The sequence below is a fragment of the Raphanus sativus genome, chromosome 5, assembly GCF_000801105.2.
Source record: "Raphanus sativus cultivar WK10039 chromosome 5, ASM80110v3, whole genome shotgun sequence".
Classification (NCBI taxonomy): Eukaryota; Viridiplantae; Streptophyta; class Magnoliopsida; order Brassicales; family Brassicaceae; genus Raphanus; species Raphanus sativus.
Window position 1 is genome coordinate 28,563,754 of NC_079515.1, and position 17,660 is coordinate 28,581,413.

General features: G+C 31.4%; 1 protein-coding gene across 1 annotated transcript; it reads left to right on the plus strand.

The window, feature by feature from the left end:
• Positions 1 to 32: 32 nt before the first annotated feature.
• LOC108856325 (PH, RCC1 and FYVE domains-containing protein 1) lies at positions 33 to 4,495 on the plus strand. The gene is made up of 9 exons (XM_018630098.2): positions 33 to 167; positions 591 to 677; positions 775 to 864; positions 963 to 1,049; positions 1,139 to 1,336; positions 1,465 to 3,375; positions 3,466 to 3,612; positions 3,791 to 4,137; positions 4,218 to 4,495. Exons 1-9 carry the CDS (start codon positions 114 to 116, stop codon positions 4,303 to 4,305), a joined length of 3,009 nt encoding a protein of 1,002 aa, XP_018485600.1. The 5' UTR covers positions 33 to 113; the 3' UTR covers positions 4,306 to 4,495.
• Positions 4,496 to 17,660: the final 13,165 nt, after the last annotated feature.

Consider the following 17,660-nt stretch of genomic DNA (forward strand, 5'->3'; position numbering starts at 1 on the left):
TGCATTACGCTATGAGAGAGAGAGAGAGAGTACACAAATAAGTTAAAAAAGACGCAAATAATTTATACACACACTCTCTTCTCTCCTTCCTCTTGTTCTTCTCTGACAAACTAATGGGAGAACAGCACATCTCAGCTACAGTTCCCCGTGACAGAACAGATGAACAGGTTTTGATTAACATTTCTCAATTCTGAATTCTGCTATGCTTTACCTTATACTTTGATTGTTTTTTCTACATTGAATCATCTCTTTCTTCTCAATGATTCCTTTTTCGTTGTTTACTATACAGTTTTCTAGTCATATAAACTTAGAAAGAGATTATTGTTGTGTGTTCATTCCATTACTAGTTCTTTTCTTTAAACGTTATTTGTTAATTCCATTACCAGCCCTTGTCTTCAAACGTTCTGTTTTCTTGAACACAATAAGAATTACTTCTCACTTCTCAGGATATCTCATAGGTCTGTTAATAGTAAACTTAGAATTATATAAGAGATCTGTATAGACCATCATAAAAAACTCGAGATCTTTCTGCAAGAAAACAATTCAGTGTTAGCATTTTTGGTATATGATGATTGATCGTTTTGTTGCAGGCAATCTTGGCTTTGAAGAAAGGTGCACAACTTCTGAAATGTCGGAGAAGGGGAAACCCAAAATTCTGTCCTTTTAAACTCTCAATGGTACATTCTTTTGGATCCTTGAATCGAAATCCCCACCATAATTTTGTAGAAAGCAAAGAAGAAAGTAATCATTGTATTCTTTTGCTATTTTTTGAAGGATGAGAAGTATCTGATTTGGTACTCAGGACAAGATGAGAGACAGCTAAGATTGAGCTCGGTTATAACGATTGTTCGAGGACAGATCACGGTATGTAGTAGAATATAATATTTGGTTTGTTCCTTGAGATTAAAGGTGATGATGGAGCGTTTCTTTCTTTCTTTCTTTCTTTCTTTCTTTCTATTTAGCCGAACTTTCAGAAGCAAGGTCAACCGGATCGAAAAGAGCAGTCGTTTTCACTCATCTATGCAAATGGAGAACACACTCTTGATCTTGTAAGTTGGATTTTTCTTCAACAAAAATCAGGAATTTCTATAAATGTTTGCTGAACTTGTCTTTTGTTTGTTGGTGATATATATAATAGATATGCAAGGATAAAGCACAAGCAGACTCTTGGTTTAAAGGCCTTAGAGCTGTGATAACGAAGCACCACAATTCTAGATCTTCTGTGAATCTAAGGACAAGCAGGGGAGGAGCTCAAAGTTGTATCAATAGCCCTGCGGGTTTTATCCGTAGGAAACAGAATCTAGGACTTCTTGAACAAACCCCTGACTTCACTCAGGTAACTAACTCCTTCTCTTGAACTAACTCCTTGCTCAAAAAAAAAAAAAAAAAAAAAAACTAACTCCTTCTCTTCCTTGATATCGTTTCGCTGTACATTTCTTGATGTGTGTAGTTATGTTCTTGTAGATACGCAGTTTATGTGCAAGTCCATCCACATTACTTGAGGAACGGTGTTTATCGAACGGGTTGTCAGGCTCTTCAGACAGTTTCTACTCCGTGGAATCAGCTGGTTCAGATGGGTTCAGTCCTTACTATGATGATTCCAGGAGGTCAGACTGTGAAGACCAGACAGGTTCATCGGAGCTTAGCAAGCATTCATCACAAAGATTTTACGTTTCTCCTCCTCACACTATAACTAGATCCAATGTCCTCAAGGACATAATGATATGGGGAGCTACAAGGGGACTCATCGAGGGATCAAAGAACCAGAACGATGCTTTGTCTCCTCAGCTTTTAGAGTCCGCCACCATGTTTGACGTACAGAGCATTTCTCTCGGCGCAAAACACGCTGCGCTGGTCACAAGACAAGGCGAAGTGTTCTGTTGGGGCGATGGAAACAGCGGTAAACTTGGACTCAAAGTTAACCTCGACGTGGACCATCCGAAACGCGTCGAGTCGCTCGAAGGTGTTGCGGTTGGATCGGTGGCTTGTAGTGATCACCAAACGTGTGCCGTCACCGCATCCGGAGAGCTGTATCTGTGGGGAACAGACGTTGGAACCGTTGGAGAAGAATCAGGAAGACAGTTCTTAACTCGGAAAATAGCTGATGCCTTTGGTGGAGGATCTTTGAGGGTTCACAGCGTCGCTTGCGGCGCGTGGCACACGGCGATCGTGACGTTCTCTGGTCAGCTTTACACTTACGGTAGTGGAACCTTTGGAGTTCTCGGACATGGGAGCGTTGAGAGTGTTGCAAAGCCGAAGGAAGTGGAGTCTCTGAAGCGGACCAAGGTACTCTCTGTTTCTTGTGGACCGTGGCACACGGCTGCTATAGTTGAAACAACCTCCACGGACAGGAGATATCACAATGCCAAGAGCTGTGGGAAGCTGTTTACTTGGGGAGATGGAGATAAAGGAAGGTTAGGTCACGTGGATAGCAAGGCAAAGCTCGTGCCAACTTGTGTCTCCGAGTTAATCGATCAAGATTTCGTTAAAGTCTCGTGTGGATGGACTTTAACTGTTGCACTCAGCAGCAGAGGAACAGTTTATACAATGGGAAGCTCAGTTCATGGACAGTTGGGATGTCCACGCGCCAAGGATAAGTCGATAAATGCTGTTTTAGGCAACCTAACGAGACAGTTCGTTAAGGAGATTGCTTGCGGTTCACATCATGTGGCTGCGTTGACTTCTTTTGGTAATGTATATACTTGGGGAAAAGGCGCCAACGGACAACTAGGGTTAGGCGATGTTAGAGATAGGAACTCGCCGTCTCTTGTTGAGTCTTTAGGAGACAGGTTGGTGGAGAGTATAGCTTGTGGGTTGAGTTTAACGGCTGCGATTTGCTTACACAAAGAGATCTCTTTGACTGATCAAAGCGCGTGCAGTTCTTGCAAGTCGGCTTTTGGATTCACGAGGAAGAAACATAACTGTTACAACTGTGGTCTCTTGTTCTGCAATGCATGTAGTAGCAAGAAAGCAGTGAGTGCTTCCTTGGCACCGAACAAGAGCAAACTCTCTCGAGTTTGCGATTCTTGTTTCAATCATCTATGGAGGATAACAGAGTCTTCAAAAAAGGTTAAGATGGAGAATCATACTCCAAGGATGCAGTTGGTCACTACTGCACGAAGGGTATCTGATGAATGGACAGAAAGTGAATCAGAGAATCAGAATATTCCACACGGTAATGGTTCTTCAGATGGACAGGCTCGATGGGGACAAGTCTCTGCTCCATCTCTGTTTCATTTTGACAAAATGTCACTCTCTTTGACAAGTTGTGAGAATATATCAGCCTCGTCCAGAAGACCATCTTGTACAAAGATCTCGACCTCGTCTGAGACGAACAAGATCTTAATCGACGAAATCGAAAGGCTAAAGGCCGAGGTAAAGTTACACTTTACCTTCTCTTACCGGTACATATACAATAGTTTCATATTTTTCAAATATAGATTCCATTTTTTCTTGAAAATGTAGATAAGAAATCTCCAGAAGCAGTGTGAACTTGGTAATGAGAGGATTGAAGAATGTCAAAGAGAGTTTGAGAAGACATCAGAAGTTGCTAAAGAAGAAGCTGAGAAGGCTAATGTTGCTAAAGAGATAATAAAAGCTATGGCCTCAAGGGTAAAGATATATTTATATATATAAAAATATATTTATATATATAAAAAGATATAATTTTATATATATTATTATTATTTTTGAGCGAAGAGTAAAGATATTAATTAGCAAACTTTGGTTTTTTCATATTTTTATTTTTTGGTTTATAACATGATCCACATTTCTGTCTATTTGCTTGCAGCTTCAGACGAATAAAGAGAAACCGAACAATCCTAAAATTGGCATTGCATGCAATCCGTCTCAAGTCTCGCCCATCTTCGATGATTCAGTGTCCATTCCATATCTCACACCAATTACCACGACATGTTCACAATCCAAAGGCAAACAAATTGTAGAAAAATGTTCTAGCCATGGCAGCAACATTAGGCTATTAGTAGATGCCTCGCCAGCCATCACAAGAACAGGGCATCTGCAAAATGGAACACAAGAACCGACAGCGGAACAAGTAGAGCAATTTGAGCCCGGTGTATATATAACTTTCACGGCCTTGCCTTGCGGTCAGAAGACGCTTAAACGCGTACGATTTAGGTAAAATATAATCTTGATTTAGTTATATTAGGTTTGAGGTGTGCAAGTGATTATGTGATTGTTTCTTGTTTTGGTTGCAGTCGAAAGAGGTTTTCAGAGAAGGAAGCACAAAGATGGTGGGAGGAGAAGCAAGTTTTAGTCTATAACAAGTATGATGCTGAAGTATGAACTAATTGGGAATGTAATTCTATTTTTATTATTGTTTTTGTTTTCTCAACAATTCTGAATGTAACTCATTTTTGATATCTTTTTTTCATGAAAATATTATTTCTAAAACCACGATGTCTTTCAATGGCTATACAGTGGTATTTTTCTTCTTTTTGTTAGTATAATCTTTATCAACTATAGATTTTTACTATTAATATCTTTCGAAATTATATTAATTATAATAAAAGGCGCCAATTTTTAAATATGCCTTATGTATCTACAAACCTTGGCACGCACTATACCTTCTTAATACCACCACCATAGAATATCATCTGGTTCGTTGTTTACCGACTGTGTTTTCACATATCCATGTGGGACAGAGCAGCCGTGTCTTATCATGGTTTCCATATACCAAAGAATCTGGCATCTGGGGATGCTACGCAAGTCTGTTGAATCCAAACATTGTCTTTAACGTCCATCAGTGGAATGGAGGATGGTTTTGATGATGGAAATGATTAAGAAGTGAATTATGATGATGACCGTTTGGAGGATGAAAAGAATGAGTGCCAAATGGCGAAACGGATGGAGAGTAAAAATCCAAAGTTTAACAAACAAACAAAAAATATTTGGAACAGTGTGCTAGGATCTGAGCAATAAGGCCTGCGAGATGAGCAAACCATGTAGCGGGACACAAAAGATGTCACCATTCACTAATTATTTTCTTACTTTTATTTGCATTTTAGAAATAATAAATTAAAAAATAAAATGTGCAAAGCGGGACAGATTTGCCAAGACCACATCTACAATTGGAAAGAAGGTAAGATAGTGTGGTTTGTGGTTTGAACAGATTACCATAAATAATTTTTTAATTAGTTAAAATGTAGAAAAACATAAGGTTCAGTTACTAATATTTTTTTATCTATATGATATACATAGATTAAGTTCAAAAGTATATTATTAAGTTCACAAATTAACTGTGCTAAAACAATTATATTATAAAACTATATTAATATTCAACTTTATTTTGTTTTGTTTAAACGACAACTGCCACAACAATCTTTAAGTCAATGAAAATATGATAGTTTAAAAATTGCATAATAAATATCAATAGTAAAGTTTTGGATATTGATATAACTATATTTCTATTTTTCTAATAATTAATTTAAATTAATTTTTATAGACAATTATCACAGTTACCAAAAAACAAAAAAAAAATCAGTATTAAACCGGAACCAAGTGGGATCTAAGATTATGTCGGATAGTAGTCGGTTTCCAACTTTGTTAACCAAACTGCTTGAGTCTCAAAAGAACAAATAAAATTTTCTAAATATCCGAACTACAATAATTGCAATCTTTTAAATAAAATATGATATTGGCCATAAAATCTCAATAATACCATATTAAATTTTATACTTCAGATCCATAAAATATTTCTTTAATGAAATATATATTTATAAAATTATATTAATATCACTTATTTTTAGTTTTTAAAATATAAATATATTGTATGTGTCTCGCAGTTATAATATTCATTATATATGTTATCATTCACATTTTGTTTTGAACCGCTTATTCTAGGAAAACCGCAATTGTTTTGCAGTATATGTTTCTCTTATACAAACCACAGTTAAACCGTATCGCAGTATGCATTCCACTTGAACCGCACTGTCATTCGACTGTCACCATTCGGAGCCTAAGAAGAATAGTAATAAAAAGAAGGGCTGTTCCAAAAAACATCATCACTAATGATGCAGTTCTTCTGGAATATTTGTGGTCTTAATAAAAAAAAACAAGCATGAGACTATAAAGAAATGGTGTATTTCATCAACTTTCTTCTCTCTCACCTTGAATAGAAACCTTAATTTTTTGGATTTACCCCTTTATCGCGAAGTGACGATGTCCCAGATATTTAGCTTCTTTCTTGAGTCGATTTTAAAAAACATTTGTGGCCAAAATTGATTTTTTGTTGGGATGGGCCATGTCAAATTTTATGAATGGGTTAGCTGGAACAGTTTTAGTTAAATTACGGTCAGATGGATCAAATTTTAATTGATCAATAGGATAATTATGCATAATTAAACGTCTCTGATCTCCACATCACTTTTTGAATTAATGAAATTAAATTTATGATGTTAACTATATAACCTCATTAAGTTGATGGATGTTACCATGTATAACATATATTTCGTGTAGTTATATATACATTAGTTTAGTCGCATGGTTATCCATGTGGTAGTCAGTATTTTATGTAGCCATCAATCATTTTTTCTACTAACAATGAGTGGTTCAAGGAATATGCTACTACCTCAGATGCATTTAGTTTTTACTTATACTCTCGAAAATTCTATCTATTGTTAAGTCTAGGCAGTAAAGTCTGTCAGTCTGCATAGTCAATCGAATCAATATATGTTTAGAGTAATTTATATTTATGTGGAGGATTATTGTAACCCAAATTTATAAGATTTTAGGCTCTGTAAGTTATTGGATTACAAGTGAAGAGAAATGAATGTCTTAAGGACTTAAATGAAAAACCTTTCACTTAACTAAAATGCAAGAGTAAAAAATTACGGATTACTTACAACAAGAGAAATCTTGTACTATATTTATGCATTTCCTTAACAAAGTTCAAAAACTTGTGGGAACATTATGGAAAATAAGTAAGAGGCATCATTATGAAAACCAAACACACATGTGCGCACCGGCACCACGAAGCATGTTTGGGTTTGAGCTTGTGTCTTGGAGAATGTAGACTTTAGCCCACAAAAGATGCTCTTTGGGAGAAAATTTATACCTATATTTTTACATAATATCCTAGATATATCTGAACAGATTATGTTTAAGATATTTTAGAATCTAAACATTTTATATTGTTAGGATAGTTTCGTTAAATTTCCAGATCATAATTATCAATATTAGAGTAATTCTCACGATGACTGGAATGTTTCCTGAATATTTTTTCCTGTATCATTTTTGCTTAACTCGTCGATTAAGTTATCTTTTCATATCAATCAAGACATCTGCTCTCCATTGATCATATGATTATCATACACAGCTTCCAGCAAAAACCTCCTATTCTTGTTAAATTTTGACAGTATATCATATAAATTTAGTTCATACATTGTATATTGGGTGTTGCAAAAAATCTCATAGCGTTTGTTTTATAAAAAAATAAAAAATAAAAAAATCAAACAGAACTGTCAAACATTAGGAAGATTTAATGAGTTAAAGAAAGAGGTAATCTCGACTCCTTGTATTCATTTATTTTCTAAACATTTTGGTCTTTATATTATTGTTTCTTATGCTTTTATTTTGTGTTTTACAATTAGGATTGTCGCAGTTTACGGTCCACAATTGTGACATCACCTCAATTAATCATACATTCCGAAAAGTTTCTATTATAGATATATATATCTTTTTTTTTTGTTCTTGTTTGAGATCTTATAAATTAAACATAGAAAAATCACTAAAAATAGATTGCTTTCAGTTTTTAGTGATTTGTTGATAGTAATGATTTAATTTATGCTACTCTACAAGTAAAAGAGTTGGGAATTGAAATATTGGCCAACAAGCACTATTGGCATTTAGAAGGATTCACTTGTTGTATATAAAAGCCAGGATAAATTTTATTTTTACCTTACTTTGGTACCATTATGCATTATTCATGCTTACCTTGTCTAGAGTGACATTTTCACAAATACGTAAAATATGAGGTTTCATTAAAAAGGTAAACAGCTTTGTTATATCGATATATAAATATAAAGAATTATTTAAATAAATAATAAAAATAATAAAATTTGTAATTTTCTAATTATATTTTTTTTTTCAAACTAAAAGTAAATGTGGTTAAAATAAATATGAAAAGTGTTATTAAAAATGTGGTGGTTTAAACAATTTCTTCAAAAGCCACATAGTCTATCATTTTTATCTATTTGTACTTTGATTCAAAAGGGATTAGTACCCATTCAGTGACTTTGGTTTTGCATAGACATTATCAAAATTGGTGTCATCAGTAACATATGTCTAATTTTTAAAAAATAAACAACTGAAAACTTTTACACTTTACTAAGCCTTTTTACAAAAAAAAAAGTTTTACATTTTACGTTTTTCTCTTCGTACAATAATTAGTCAATCATAACTCCATAATTTCTTTCTGGATAATAGTATTTTCAGATTTTTGATATTAGATGTAGTTTGTTATATAATTTTTGTCAGGCTTTTGATATTAAGTGTAACTTGATATATAAAAAGAAAGTTGTGGAACTATTATTATTTTTGATATTGTTAATGTGAAATTAATGGGGGTAAATTAAGCAATATGAATAGATGTGTGTGAATAAAATTAACATATAAACAATTATTTTCTTTAAACAACACAGTTTCGATTTCTTTCGTACGAAATATTAGAAAGTAAAAACAAAATAATTCGGGCAAAAAATAAAAACAAAATAATTATTATATTTATTTTTTAATTGATTAATTGAATTTAATTATTATATTTCTTAGACAGAAAAAGGTAATTTTTTAAACACTAAAAAGGTAATTATTATATTTTTTATTTACACCAAATCTCTGAATAGAAATCAAAGACATAATCGACGAAAGCTCCGATGTGGGAGGAGGAGGGGACCATCTTTAATATTGACACGTGTATATTCTTTCTAAGTGATCTCTGCAAAAACAACTTTGGAAGCTCTGATTAGCTCTCCACATCACGATAATTACTCGGGAATATTTTATAAAATAGATTAAGAATCCCAACCACACTTGAACTGAGTTCATTGGAATCAACCCCAAACCATTTTAAAAGAAGATTATTATACACATGACACATGTACATTTGTATCTTCTCAATTTTATTTGCTGGTATTCAAATATCACTGGTTAATTATGCATCTAATTATATTTTATGTCTATAGGTTCGAGGTCTTGACGCTCATTGGTATGTCCAATTTATAATTTCTAGAATGGAACTAAACTACTGAGCTTGTTATACAAAACATTATCATCAGTGAAATTTATTCAATTAATCAAATATATACAAGTTGTACACCATTTTATGAATATATAAAGTCTAAACATATAGGATACAATACATGATATGTCAAATATTTGGTAACGTACTATTTATTTGACAAAAAAAACTAGCCAGATAACTGAGAAAAAAACAAGTTATATATTGTGTTTATGTAGATTAATGAGACGTCATCAATACAATTAAACACCATAGAACATATATTAAGGAATGTAAATAAACTGTAATTTGGAATAAGAATCTGATAAAGCTTAAGTAAATAAACTCTTCTAACTTAATTAGCTTCTTGCTTTTAGCATATTATCAGTGCACTACTGAAGGATAAAACAAAAGACAAAATATGCTGTCATAACTCATATGTAAAGTATTCTTGAGAACTTAACTAATCTTTAATGTATGAGCCAAGCAACCTCTTAGCGTATAGTATGTGAGGCCAACAGACACGAAATAAATTTTGAAAGGGCGATAGATTTTGGAAAGATCGTGAAAATGTGAACAAATCTACTTTTTTCTTTTCCAAAATAAATATTGTTAGATTATAATCATTTGATTAATTAGTGTAGGTACTTTAATAAGATGCTGGTAACTTAGATACATGTTCCTCGAATGAAAGAATTGTGATGAAATTAGTGCATAGCCATAGAAATTAGAATCAACTTTAAGTACATGTGATTAATTGATGGACCACTAATATATTAATTTTAAAAACTTACAACAAAGCAACTTAGAACATCCAAACAATATCCACTAAATGGTACATACCTATAGCAAAATACACATATTTATGTATGAATAGACTGTATACAATGTTCATTCCTATATATATGTGTGTGCGCGTTATATTGTGAAGATATATTTTGGTAGGATTTATGAATAAAACCAGCAAGTTAACACACAAAGTGTCACAGGAAAATGCAGATCAAACAAAACAAATGTCGATTATGTAATTTATGCAGAATAAAAGAAGAAGGCCGAAACAACACAACCACAGATCTACACTCTCACACTCAACAGAATATGGGAATATGGATTAGGAACCAGATCTATAACATCCAAGAAGAAGAAGAAGTAGTAGTAGTAGATTGAAACCTTATCGTACACGTCTGATAACAACAACGAACAAGAGCAAGTGAGAAATCAGACAACTATGGTGGTTGGGGCTTGCCAGCAGTTGTGGTGGTGGTCGGAGATGGTGGCCGGCGGCTAGAATTCTGGTTTTCTGAAATCTTTATAGAATTTCGTTCTATTTTTTATGATAAAAAAATAATTACTCTTTTTATGATAAAAAAGGAGACTCCTAGAATTTTAACTCTGATGAATTTTATACCTAACGAGCTTCTCTTAAAAATAGAGGGAAACTTTATAAGCTGGGTTCTAGGATGTTACATCCTCAATCGTCAAATTGAATTGAACCATTTTCTCTTCTTCTTTTTCTTCAGTGATTTAAAACTATCGTAGAGAGCATTTCCAATCCATCTATATTTTTGTTTCTATAATAGCATTTGAAGTCAAAATCATTCCAACCAATTTCTATTTTTTTCTTCTAAAATAAATATTGCTATTTTTCATCTATTTATTATAGAGGAAGAAATAACATTCATTTATATTTTATTCTATTTTTGGAGATCTATATTTTAGAGAAGTACATTGAAGTAAAATTTACCTATATTATAGAATTTCTCTATTTTAGAAGTAGAAGTAGAAATAGAAAAATACATAGGAGAGTCTTACAAGCTTTCTCTATTTTGTAATAATTAGTTGGATGGGAAGTGGGAACCACAATCACAATTGAAGAAGAAAGCCCAGGGAGAGATCAGTCAAAGAGTTTAGGTACGTAAAACGAGACTAGCACGTCTCCTTCTTTACCAACTACAGTCTACAAATAAAATCAGCTGATCATAAAAGTCAATAAGTGTATTTACACGTAAAAGAAACTTATGGTCAATTTAAAGTTTTAGACGCACGTGGATTCTACAGTATAAAATTGCATTACGACAAGTTGCCAGACAGGAACGCCAATTATATACCGCCTCATTTGGCATAATTTCTTCTACAATACAGACTTTTTCTGATTAGTTATTATTTTTATAGCCCAAGGATTTTGAATCCAAAATCAAAATTAATCGATAGAACTTGTTAGCTTTTGGATGTCTTTGATAACCATTGAAACTGTAATGGAAGGAATTGAACTCCGATCTCATAGATCCCTTACTATAAATGTAGGTTTCAAGTAATGTAGAATTAATTAGAATCATTCAAATGCTAAATAATGTGTAACTAGATTCTGACCCGCCCTTTGAAAGGGCGGGTATATTTTTTGTTTTAAGTTTTCTGAAAATTTTAATTTTAATTTTTAATTTTTATATTTTTATTTTTTTGTAATGTCATATGTAATTAATATTAATTTAATGTAATTTTCGGTAATAATATTAAATATGTCAAGTTGTATAATTATACATTAGTGCCATATGTATTTCAAAAATTATTTTTAAACTTTATTCCTAAAATTCACAACATATTATATTTTCGAAGTAATTAGCTAACATAATTAATTAAGAATATTTGTACTTAAAAAAAACTCGACTTGGAGTCGATCTGAAAATCAAAATCTCATACTCACTGTTTTGAAACCAGACCTAGATCCACGGTTAAACTAATAAATCCAGTGACCCAAAATAAATCCGGTTTGGATTTTGTGAAAAAATTAATATTTAAAACCCCAATAAGACCCGCAAAAAATCACTAAAATTCGGAACCCGGTTACCGGTTGAAATACTGGTTGAACCAATAGATGAGTTTTATTTTTCTAAAATTAATTATGTTTTTCTAAATCTTGTTTCTATGCTTAGATCCGAAATTTGTTGCCATATAGATATGCATTTAAAATAAAAGTTTAAGTGGTTATGGAATGTGGTTATGTAATATATACAAAAAATTAAATTTAGATTAGAATAATAGATTTGGTTCCTATAGTATTTTTGTTTGTTACGTAAATACTGTTATTTCGAAATTAGATCTATAATATATTGAAAGTGCAGGATTTTTTATTTTTAAAAATCTAATTATATTTAAGTTTGTGAATTAATTTTAAATTATTATAATTCAATTTTGGTTAGTTAATTAAATAGGCCAACTTTTTTGTTGCCATTTTTCAAATGATGGTAACAATAGTTTTAGTTTTGTGAATATTTCATGTACAAATATGCACATGTTACCATCTAGTTAAAATTATCATCATTTTGTTTAAATATAATATTGTTTATTACTATTTTTTATGCTTATAACAATATTTTTCAAACGGTTTTATAAAAATATAGGTTATGTCTTTCTTTTTTTTGTTTGTGAACAATATTTTGCAACGATATATTGTTAATATATAAAAATCTTAAACCCAAAATTTAAAATTTATAAAGTTATACTCATCTCATTTAAGACTCATTAAAACATAATCATCATTGGTGGACGACTAATAACTAACATAGACTATTGGTCGTTTTATATAGTTTGTATTTGATGATTATGCTTTATACAATTTGTATAATCAAAGAAATATAATCACATTTTAAAACATGATTTAATGTTTCATGAATTGATATATTTATTTCAATCAAACATAAATTGGTCAATGATTGTTAAAATCAAATAAACCGAGCGGGAAGCAAAGCAATAATCCTAGTTAACCGGACTTGTTGGCGATCTTTCGAGCCCCTCACTCCAAGCTGGCATTGCAATTCATTCTCAGCAGTCAAAATTTAATAACACCAGAAAAGTCCAAGGAAAGAACTATGATAGTAAAGAAGTGTAAACATATTAATCGTATGCTTTAGCAGAAAAACATATCAATTGTATGTACAAATGTGAAGATGAAAAGTGAAGAATGCAGTTGTCTCTTTCCATATCATTTGTAATGCATAATCCAGCAACTGAGAATATATGTGAAGATGAAAAGAGGTAACTGTATTTATTCTCGTATAATAAATGTTATTGTTTATTTATTTTATTTGAGTTTAATTAAAGTAAAAAAATAAATGAGTGGCATACCATTGTAATTAATTTTAAAAATTAAAGACAAAAAACTATTAGATATTTTGCTTTAATAGTATAGATAGTTTTTTTTTCATAAATTTTGTAGGTCACGTTGACGGTTGATCCATGCATGTAAGCCGATGACGTAACAGAAAAGTACTCTCAAGGAACATTACTCAACCTTCGGTGTATTTGGACGCGCTTTTCCTATGATTTTCTATATCATTCTTTTGTCTAAGAAAGGAATCTTAGACCGTAAGAATATTATGACCGTTTACCAAAATAATGTGACAAACAGAAGAATAAAATTTGTGTGCATTGATGTAAAAAGTGCCCTTTGTGTGGTGACCAGGAAGCTGCATTTCTGCACATGTAAAAATAATACAGGCAACAATGCCTGTCTATTAGCAAAGTTTCAAAAAAAAAACAATGCCTATCTATTTTGTAATAATTTACTATTTATAAAATCTTGGTCTAGCCCCTTTTTCTCAAGATTTTGACAAAAATGTACATAAATCCCGGATTTTCGATATCATATGCGTGCAGAAACAAGATATTTATATCTCTTATATAACAAAGTTACATACACTCATATATGTACACGCATGCCTCATGGTGTTACTTTTCTTTGCTATACACTTTTACGCGTGCATATATAAGAGCCTTTTAGAAGAAGAAAAATAGACAATAGTCAATTCCTTTTGCTTGAACGCTGCAGGAACCTTTCAATTTTCTACTATATTAACTAATACTAGAGTTTGACCCGCACATCCGTGCGGATTTAATTTTATTTTTATACATATATATATCTGGTTTATTTTTATTGTAATTCTAAATTTATATAATTTTTGCTACTGTTCTTTACGTACAATTCATTAGGTAAATCATATTTATATTTATATTATTTAACGTATTTATATTTTTGAATTCAAACTTAATATACATATAACAAAATGATATAAGATTAACAATGTAAGGTGTATTTCTTACTCAGAAATTATTTTGAGTCATTTAAAAAATGAAGTGATGGGCATCCGGTATATTACATGTTTAATCTGTGGGTGCACCATTATTAAAAAGAATTGTAACTGTAGAAAAATAATATGCCTTCACTAAATTTCGGATTATTACTTTTAAGTATTAACACTCTTTTAACCCACAACCAACCATCTAGACTAATATTTAAATCTGTTAAAATATCTTCACAATATCTAAAGATGTTTTATTTATTGTTTAGATAATAAAAACATTATATACAGTTGGACTTATAATATTTCTGTTTACTTTTTAATAGTCCAACTATGACTTTTTCATAGTAGATTTTTTTTGTACTTCTATTTTAATAGAGAAGATTATAACAAAATTGATGGAAAATAATGTAACCGTTAGCCGAAAGTGAAATTGGAATTCAATACTCTATATATAGTTGTAAAACGAATTTTCTAAATTAATTCTCATGTCGCATTCGTATATCCTTGTCGTTGAAGGAGGTGTTAATTTTCTTGAATAGTTTCGTGAGATTTTATAACAAGCCAAAATGATGCTGACTCATTTACACACGAAAGTTATAAATCCAATAACTAGATGATCCACAAACTAAAGAAAATCAAATAAAGTACCAGCTTTTAATAGGATTAGAACTTGTAGTGCCCTTCATTGATACCAAAAGAGAACATTTGATTGTGCGCATAACTATAGGTATCAATAAAACGCCGCAGAACAATACTGTTTGAAACAGTTGTACAACGATATGACACATTATAACATAGTTCCAAGATATATAATAATTGTGACCAATCATAAGCTTAACTGATTTCAACAATTTTGTAACGAGAGCTAATCCCACGGAAGGGTCTACGGATCGAGTAAACAGATGCAGGTCTGTTTATTTATATTTTAATTTTTTTACACGATATTGTGAATCATTTCTTCACATGTTATCCATAATTCATTTATTCAAATTCAAGTTTGATTAATTCTATGATTTTTAATGGATGTATAACCGAAAAGTAAGTGTACTTTAGTAATATATGTATGTAGTAAGTGTACGTTAGTAATATAGGTAGTAAATGTACTTTTATACGATATTGTGAATCACTTCTTCAGAAAATTATCCATAATTCATTTATTCAAACTCAAATTTGATTAATTCTATGATTTTTTAATGGATGTATAACTTAAAAAATAAGTGTACTTTAGTAATATAGGTAGGTACTCAAATCAATTGTTTTAAACTTTTCAACATATACCATAAAATCAGGATGTTCCAATTTTCACCATCTTTTAAATAATGCAATGTCCATTTACATCACAAGATCGCTAATTCGCTATCCATGTTAGTGTGATCCTACACAGAACTTTACATTCTTCTAGTTTTAGATCTAATATCACTTGTAACGCTTCGACTTGTTCATGGCTAATAGAACTTCCATGCTCGCTATATTCTTCTCCCATGTCCTCGTGTGACGGACGGTGCATTAGTTTTCCAGAGGTTAGAAATCCTTGTTTAATGATTCTGCAATCACCATGTGACATCTCTCCATTTTTTTATTTCTCATTTAATATCGCGAATCACTTTAGTTACCAACCTTTTCACTACTTCAGCTCAAGCATTCTTAATTCTAGAATTCTTTATGGATCTATGACCGAAAATGTAAATGCACTTTTTGAGATAGGTAGTCAAATCAATTGTTTTTCACTACTTCAGCTCAAGCATTCTTAATTCTAGAATTCTTTATGGATCTATGACCGAAAATGTAAATGCACTTTTTTGAGATAGGTAGTCAAATCAATTGTTTTAAACACTTAAACATATACCACAAATCGGGATTTTATAATCCATTCTCTCTCAAAGAACACAACATCCCGATTACGCCACAAGATCATTATCCATGTTAGTGTGAACGCAGACAAGACTCCATACTCATCTTGGTTAGGCTTTGATATTACTTTTATCGATCTGGACGTTTGACTAGTAAGCCTCCCACGTCCGTTTACTTGGCATGTGGGCCCATCACGTGCAACATGTGATGTATTAATTTTTAGGAGGGTATAAATAGTTGTTTACTGATTTTATAATTATCACATGATATTTTCTCGTGGTTTGATTTTAATTTTACAATACCGCAAATCACTTTTCAATAGATCATTTATTCTTTTACTACTACAGTTCAAATATGACTAATAAGCCTCTCACGTCCGTTCATTTGGTATGTGGGCCCATCACGTACAACATGTGATATGTTAATTTTCTAGAGGATATAAATAATTGTTTACTGATTTTATAATCATCACATAACATTTTTCGTGAATTAGTTCACTTTTCAATAGATCACGTATTATTTTACTACTAAAGTTGAAATATGTTTAATTCTATAATTCTTTCTTAATTCGTAATGGGTGATCAAAGAATTTAAGTACACTTTGATGATATTAATAATCAAATCAATTCTTTTAAAACATTATTCTATTGAACCAAGCTCGAGTTTATTAAAACATTATTCTCTTAATGTCCAACCATAATAATTAAATATATTTTATCGAAGAAAAGAAAAGTAGACAGAGAAAGACTGCAACTTGCACCAAAAGCTACCTCTTTAGCAAATCACTGATATGATATCAGTGATATTATATATCAGCATTATATACCCTAAAAAGAGCAACTAAATGTATAATCGTAAGAACAACAACAACATCAACTGAATAATACAAAGTATATATGTTTAGGAAAATTCATCATTTTAAGAGTAACTGGTCGAATCTTAGACATGCTCAGGTTTTTTATTACCTTGGCTTTCAGTTTCATTGCAAAGGTCATATATTTCATTATATGCATGCGGTTAACTGAACTTATTAGTGAGTTACTATCTAAGCATGGTCAAATTTAAATTCGAGTTAAATACTAAATTTGCTAAACTAATTAAAATCTCTAAATTTGTAAAACTAATTAAACTTTCTTGCTATAAAATAAATATATAAACAAATTCGAAATCCCTCCTATATTTATCAGTTGTGTCCAAGTCAACTTCATAATTAGGAATATAACTAAATTTGCTAAACTAATTAAAATCTCTAAATTTGTTAAACTAATTAAACTTTCTTGCTATAAATTAAATATATAAACAAATTCGAAATCCCTCCTATATTTATCAGTTGTGTCCACGTCAACTTCAAAACTAGGAATATATTTATAAAAACATTAAAAAAATAAATAGAAATGGTGTCGCAGGAGAAGTACAAGGAAAAAGCTCTTTCACTCTTTGAGAGGAAGTTTATAAATTGACCCACCCTTGAGTCTATTATCATGACATGTGTTAAG

Coding starts and splice junctions, on each gene's coding strand:
- LOC108856325 (XM_018630098.2), top strand. CDS start 114: ATGGGAGAACAGCACATCTCAGCTACAGTTCCCCGTGACAGAACAGAT. Junction 865..962: donor TTGTTCGAGGACAGATCACG/GTATGTAGTAGA, acceptor CTTTCTATTTAG/CCGAACTTTCAGAAGCAAGG. Junction 1,050..1,138: donor GAGAACACACTCTTGATCTT/GTAAGTTGGATT, acceptor TATATATAATAG/ATATGCAAGGATAAAGCACA.